A 7,629-nucleotide genomic window follows, 5' to 3' on the forward strand; every position below is an offset into this window, starting at 1 on the left:
TTAAATTTGTGAAAGATTATTTTTTTAAAAATAGCATTTAGCAATATACAAATTATTTGGCAACCTAAAAAATTCCTTTGATTTAGCTACCAACGCCTAGGCTAGTTAAAAACCTGCAGGTGACCCATGAATCTTATTTTTTATTTTCATAAATCCTTGTAATAAATTTAACCAATAACAGTACCAACTTCGATCCAAGCACTGTTAGCGTATAGGATGAATATAAAATACAATGGATTAATATAAAATTATAAAATAAATTGTAATCGAAAATTTTATCAAATAATGTAATATTTTAAAATAAATTAACATTTTAAGTTGAAACTAAAACGTCATGTTCTCTATAACAAATTATGTAAGGTTTAAAATTATTCCAGTTACAATATAAAAAGTTATCGTTAAAATTTTTTATTTATAACTGAAATTATTATTAATTGTATAATTTTTTAGAATATATAAGTAATATTTTAGGTTAAAACTCGTCGAAATATAACATTTTCGATTGTAAACAAAATTATTATCAATTGTGTAACCTTTTAGGTTAGACATAATAATATTTTATGTTAAAATTCATTACAAATTAATATTAAGATTAAGCCGTCGCACAACAAAATTACCCTTGTCATCTGCGATATTAAGCCACTTTGAACAAATGGTGGCACCTTGGCCATGAAATTTGTACAACGGCGTGATGGTGAAGTCGGGTTTCAGCATCGAAGGCGTCAAGTACTGGAGATTCTGTGCCGTGGATTGCAAGACAGTGGAGAATGAAGCATTTTAAGGGGTGAAAAATGCAGTGGAGATGGGTTTGGAATTGTCGTTGAAACGTTGGATGAATTTCTGTTGATTGGTGCCTCTGATTTAAAGGTTTTAGCTGTTGATAGCTGAAGGGCCAAAAGTAATGAAAAGATGATGTAAATGTGGGGAACTGCCGTTGATTTTTGGTGTTTTTGTTTGCTAATTTGCTTAAGGATTGGAAGTTTTGATTAGTGTTTGATAGATGAGGGATTGAAACGTGTAAATTCTGCCATTTGCATTCCTTGGGTTGCAAAATCAAAGTGATAATATCATGTATTTCAAGGTAACAACCTGTGTATGTATCAGTTACTTCCGGTTAGACAATATTATATGTAGAGGTTAGGGATTGTAAAAATATATTACCTGAATTATTTGACTCGTCGACCCAGTTAAAAAATCAGATATTTACAATAAAAATATATGATTTTTCGGGTTGGATACCCAACCTGCTATTTTTTCCGGGTTTTTGGGTCTGTCCTGGATCACAAAATATCCTTTAACCGGGTACCCGCCAACCCGGTTTCTTATATATATTTTATTTTATATTAAATTTTTTATTTATAATTCTCAAATTATTTCACCATAATATTTTAAATTCCTAATTTCTTAAACCATTTTACTATAACATTCTAAATTATTAATTTTTTAAATTATTTCAACGTAACAATCTAAATTATTTCTTTTAACTTTAAAATATTTTAAATTTAATTATATTTTTGTTAATAAGTTTTATCTTTTAATTATATAATTTAAATTTTTAAATTTAATGAGTAGAGTAGTATTATAGACCTTTAAATTTTAGAATTTTTTATGTAATTATTTTTTTAAATAGTATAATTAAAGAAAAAAAAATGAATTGAGTACTCGTAATTCGAAAATATGAATACCTGGATTTTACAATTAATGGGCCGGGACAAGAGTCGGTATTTTGATAACCAAAAATTGGGAGTATTCAGTATTTCAGGTAATTGATTTTAAACACCCCTATTAGAGGTAGTGTGACAGTCTGCGAGGTTGTCATTTGATGGTAGTAGTTCTTGTATTCAAGTTGTTGTTGTAGAGTCATCAAATGAAACCATTCTCCGACTCAATCATACTCGGGCTTTATTTTTAAAAATTGTTTTTTTAACAAATAGTGTTTTAGAATTTTTAAAATTGTTTATGATTTTTTTATAATTTATTTGAATTTTTAGAATTAAGATCAAATTGATAAAAATAAAGAGATTAAATGTTATTTTTTAAAAAGTATGATCAATTAATATTTTAATTATAATTAAGGGATAAATTATACACTATCCCTTTTATTAATGTGTCATGATATCAAACTAATTAAAATTAATGATAAATTATATTTTATGATAAATTGATAAATCATGACCTAATTTTTCAAAACCAGCCAAATGTGTTTGCTTCACTTTTAATCTTTATTTTCCTATTCTCGACTCAAAAATCTTATTTGTTTGACCAATTGCATTTAATTCTCACATGATTAAACTTAAATCATATTCAACATATCTAATCACACATTCACACTTACTAGTTGATCTATTAATATTAAACAAAATAGACAAAAAAATTATTGATCGATAGTTTTCTGCCTTTATGATGTGAACCATAAGAAGTCAATCAATCATATGTATCCTTAATCTATTGAACTATCATAAACCACCAAACCCATGTTGTACATCAACAATAGTGGTCTGGGGTGTGCAAGTGTATATGCAGCATTTCATATGTTCTTTTTCCTTTTATATAGTGATTTTTTGTGTGTATTAGTTGCTTTCTGAGTGAGGAAGAACAAATAATTGAATTGTGTTTTTTGGAAAATACTTTTTTAATTACGATAAATTTTCATTATTAATCATCTAAATTCAGAACAAATCGTAATTTAAATTCAGAATAAATCGTATACATTGAATGAAGAAATTCGATATTCATCGAATAAGAAATTCGTTCTAACTCGAAAAAGAAATGACATAACTTACTATTATCACATATTAATATTAATGATTGATTGTAGTGATTTTATATATAATTTGAAATATCTCAGATGAATAAATGTAACAGTTAATTTATCCACTGCTAATGGTTAATTTATTTCTTCAAAGACCTCCCTCAACGGTTTGCCTTGGCAACTCTCTCAATTTCATCCTTCTTCTTGATGGCATAGCTACACATATCCACATAGATTACAAGAAATTAGCATAGAACACACACGATAAAACATTTACTATCAGAGATTTAAATTATGGTTGAGATTGTATTTTCAATTATATTAGTTTATAACGGTTGCAAATATAACAAGTACGGTTGAAATCACTGTAGATATTGTATAGTGATTTTCTTAAATTCGTGTAACTTATTATTAATCATAATAATTTTAACTGTCACAATAAATTTATATTCTTTTGAAGTTTACCGTAATAGAACAATTACGGAAATAGCGACTCGCTATTGATAGTTACCCGTCAAATTGAGATTTAATTCATCGCTATTTGTGTATTTTGCTTCACACTGTTATTTTCTATGATAGTAATTTCAAACGACGCTGCTACCGTTATTCCACTGTCTGACGACTTTTTAAATATCTGCTAACTACTTTCGAAGGAAAAAAAGAGTTCATTTAATTACCTGTTGGTTTTAATGTTTCTGAACGCAGACTCACGGGGACCGGTTGTTAGCAGATAGATGGCCTGATTCACACGACGAAGAGGACAAATATCGACGGCCTGACGCCTTACAAGTTACAACACCGGCAGAACCGATACGAGTAGCGTCTTCACGAGGTCCTCTGGTTACATCATCAACCAGAAAACAACAAAGCTTTATCAATAATAATCAACAACTTGAAACAAGGTGATTCGAGTGCATACCTGTTAACAATGGCATCAACGATGACTTGAATTGGGTTCTGATGAGTCAAGAGGTAAATCATCTCCATGGCATGCTTCACGATCCTAACTGCCTTGAGTTTCTTCCCATTGTTTCGACTGTGCATCATCAACGAGTTCGTAAGCCTCTCGACGATCGGGCACTGAGCCTTTCGGAATCGCTTAGTCGAGTATCTACCGGCTGTGTGCGGAACGTAGGTAGCGTACTTGGAGGTTTGAACGCCGACGTAGTCACTCAAAGAGATGTCAGCTACCTAAAATCAATGAACTAATTTATTAAAGTAACCTACAAAAGCAAAAACTTACAGTACCAAAAAAAAAACCTAAAGATCCTCGAAGCTCCAGCGATTGAAGAGCTTGACTTCATGGTATGGTTGGGTCGGATCTTTCTCTTTATTAATGGTGCTCGCCGGGGCTGCGGCCGCTGTCACCATACCTGTGAAAACCAAATGAAAAATACCCCTAAGCCAAAAACCACTGAAAACTTCTTAGTATCACTGTTTTCTTTGCTTCCGTTAAGATGAATGTTTTAAATTGTGGTTGTGGTTTGGTCACATTTTTAACTGCATTATGTTTATCACTACTAATGTAGCACAGTTTTTTTTTTCTAAATTCTCGCAATTTATTATAAAACATAATAATTATAGAACAATTTATTATTATCATAATTGACCATTAATTACAGTCGTGATCTATCATTATTGGTGTGATTCCACTTCACGCTACTGTTTTCAATAATAATAATTTCAAACAATGTCATTATCGTTATACAAAAAACTATTATTCGATCGCTATCTAAATTCCATAGTAAAACTGTTATTAAAAAATGCTCAAGAATGCTACAGATAGTAACAAATATTTTTTTTTCTAAAGGAAGGAAAAATGAAAGCAAATTCTTACCCTTCTGCAAAGAGACTTCGCTGGTCGGTTCTTTCATGACCTTGGACATGATGGAGTTTCAAGGGCTGAAATCAACTAATAAGAATCACTCTGAAATATCATTAATAAAATGTTTAAATAGATAATTATTTATATGTTTATTTTACATTTAGAATGTTGATAATAAAAAACTTCTTTTTCTAAAAACTCATGATTTGTGTGAAAAATCACGTCCAAAGATGTGAAGAAATTAAAGGCAAAAAGGAAACAGAGAATTTATAATGTGATTTACAAAGCTGATTAAGTATATAATCTGCTTTTTGCTTTGTTAAAAAAACCTACTTTAGTTATACTTATCTAGCGTGTGATCAGGAGGAGATATCCCATAATACCCGCTCAACATCAACTCTATTATGTATATGCTTTTTCATTGAACAAATCAAATTTTTAGAAATAATCTTCTATTGTTATTTTTCATTATAAATATTGACTTTATCCCTCTCTCTAATAATAATAATAATAATTTATATTCAACAACTATAATATTATGAATTCAATGCTCAAATAACTCATAACAAAATAAATGAGTTGTAACCATAATCAAAATCACACTCGTAAAACAAAACAAAACAGAAGACAAAGAAGAAACGGATCCCATATCTTCTGTTCTAACCATAACCAGAATCACACAAGTATTTCAAAACAGCATAGGCTTTTGCTTTTTCCCATTCCCTCGCTTGCTATGGGGATGTGTTCAAGTGAACAAATTACAGAAACTCGTTCCTTTACTTAACGATGTTCGAGTAGACGCAACGGGGCTAAAAGGTGTCCGAGGAGATGCAACGGCACTGCTTGTTGTTTGGGATAAGAGTGCATGCTCTAAAACCTGGTTCTGAAGCTCGGAAGGATAGTCCCTCTGCAGCTAATGCGCGCCCCCACGCCTGATGACCACTTGCATGATAACAGTTGAGCTAGCTGATATGGCTCTGGTCCTTCAGCATTTTCACCGAACGAATAGGTCTTAGTGCACAGAAAATCTTCTTCTGATAAACATTCTTCCGATAAACATTCTTCCGATGTTTCATAGCCACCTTCTTCCACGGGTTCAGTCTCACAGATGTCGACCACATCATCTTTTGCTGCTATTTCAAGTTCTCTTATTTTGGAGCATAATGCCCGAGACAATATTGACATGGATTTATTGGCATTTTTGGTAGCATCAGAATCATGCTCTTCTGAATCAGTGTTGGCCTGAATTGAGTTTTCATTATTTGTTTCCTCAATGTGTTTCGAGCCTTCCTGTTCTGGTGCATTTCCCTTAAGCATACTATTCTTTCTGCTAAAGGCTTCGTCATCTTCAGAAGAGAATTGCTGTTAAAACCGTCACAAGAGTTGCATTAGTGTCCTCCAAGGAGAGATTTTTGGCCAAAACGGCATGAAAAAAAATACAATAATGTGTTCTCTACCTTGACATTTGTGAGGTCAACGTTGTGTTCTTGAAGAAACGAAACGAATACTTGGAAATTCTCTTCTGTCGGGAGATATTGTCCGCTGTGAGGCCAGATCGCCTTCAAAACACCGTCTTCCACTATCAGTCTTCTGGCAGACAACGTTGCTCCGCCAGAAAACTCGAATGCTGAACGCGTCTTTGTTCTTGATTCTCACATACAAATTCTTAAATGCACTAAGAACAAAAATCCACTTGGCATCTGTCGGTCCACCTGTGGTATCCACAACTTGCCCGCTCTGCTTGTAAACGAACTTCCCATTCCTTATTACCACTTCAAAAGAATCCCTTTCCGCCTGCAAATCCACAACAATGGCTTCAACTTGAAGGTTGTTTCAAAGGGAAAATTAAAGGGTAGATTAAACTCACAGGACCAAGATATTTGATGCATTGCTGTTGAAGCTTTGATCGAGGGCACTTTTCAAGACTCATTTCTCTCCCATCTCCGATATCAAGCCTGTATTTCGGAAACAAAAGGATTGGTTTCCAAAAAAATACCTTCTTTTTATGTTTACTCCATTGAAATCTTACCAATAGAAAAATGGCTGTTGACTCTCACATTGAAGCCATGTTGTATAATAAATTGGAGATTATGACCATAACGATGCCTATGATCAATCTGTTAGGAACAAGAAAACATGGTTAATGAAAGCTTTTATATAATTACCTCCTCGAGCCAATGCTGCAAAGCAAGCTTTCGAGCCTTTTCGTCTTTAGATAATTCTTCCGACCTGCAAAAGAAGACAACATTCAACACCATTACCCAACATAATTCAACCGATCACCTTCTTCACAACTCAACTCACTTTGGCAGCTCTTGTCCTAGCACGAGACCACAGTGAAACGGCGGTCTTCTGTTTTTCTATTTCGAATAAGGATACAGAGGTTCACTTAAGCTCAGCAAAGTCCAACAACTCCCACCTACAAATGGATTATGAAAGTTAAAATATCAAGTTGGGACGCATGAAACTACTTCAAGGTTGCCAACATATCTTGAAAGAGTGCGCAAAAGATTGAAAGAGACCATTTCTGCTCAGCAACAACAGCGCAATCTGCTAGTTGTCTCCTTGCCCGAAAGCTCTTGTACACCTTTTGCAACCTTAATGCAGCCTGGTCTTGTCGTCCTCCGTGCACAGTGAAGTTCGAACCCCGCTTTTCCTCGGCGTTATCGTTATTCAATTTCATACAGCTTTCTGTTTCAATAGAGGTAGGAGGAGTCTTCAAGCTTGAAGATTCTCAAGCAGTATATTCCCGCTACCATTTGGTTCCATTACTTTTGGATCTGAAGCAGGCCTTTTGAAACTGCGAGATTGTCACCTTGTCTTCACCTTCACATCATTGAAACTTAAAGATTTTCCAAGCATGGATTGAACATGTTTTCTTATTACCAATACGACTTGAAAGTTTTGATTCCATGAATACTTGATGAAAGTTGATGCTTGCAACAATCAATGCACTTTGGTTTCGACATTCCAATAAAGAAGAAAATCTGCATCACCTTGGATTTAACACAAGAAGAAAAGAAATGGCATTGATGAAGCAACAGTACACCAA

At 33.2% G+C, this 7,629-nt stretch overlaps 1 protein-coding gene and 1 pseudogene across 1 annotated transcript; both read right to left on the bottom strand.

Annotated features, from left to right (window-relative positions):
* Positions 1-3,437: 3,437 nt before the first annotated feature.
* Positions 3,438-4,638, bottom strand: LOC120200750 (40S ribosomal protein S5-like). The gene is made up of 4 exons (XM_039201509.1): positions 4,590-4,638; positions 4,052-4,125; positions 3,672-3,943; positions 3,438-3,589 (listed from the first exon to the last, which is right to left on the bottom strand). The coding sequence occupies exons 1-4, from the start codon at positions 4,636-4,638 to the stop codon at positions 3,460-3,462; spliced, it is 525 nt and encodes a 174-aa protein (XP_039057440.1). The 3' UTR covers positions 3,438-3,459.
* A 684-nt stretch (positions 4,639-5,322) lies between these two features.
* LOC120200751 lies at positions 5,323-7,283 on the bottom strand (annotated as a pseudogene).
* Positions 7,284-7,629: the final 346 nt, after the last annotated feature.

This window comes from Hibiscus syriacus, unplaced genomic scaffold, assembly GCF_006381635.1.
Source record: "Hibiscus syriacus cultivar Baekdansim isolate YM2019G1 unplaced genomic scaffold, ASM638163v2 tig00006570_pilon, whole genome shotgun sequence".
Taxonomy (NCBI): Eukaryota; Viridiplantae; Streptophyta; class Magnoliopsida; order Malvales; family Malvaceae; genus Hibiscus; species Hibiscus syriacus.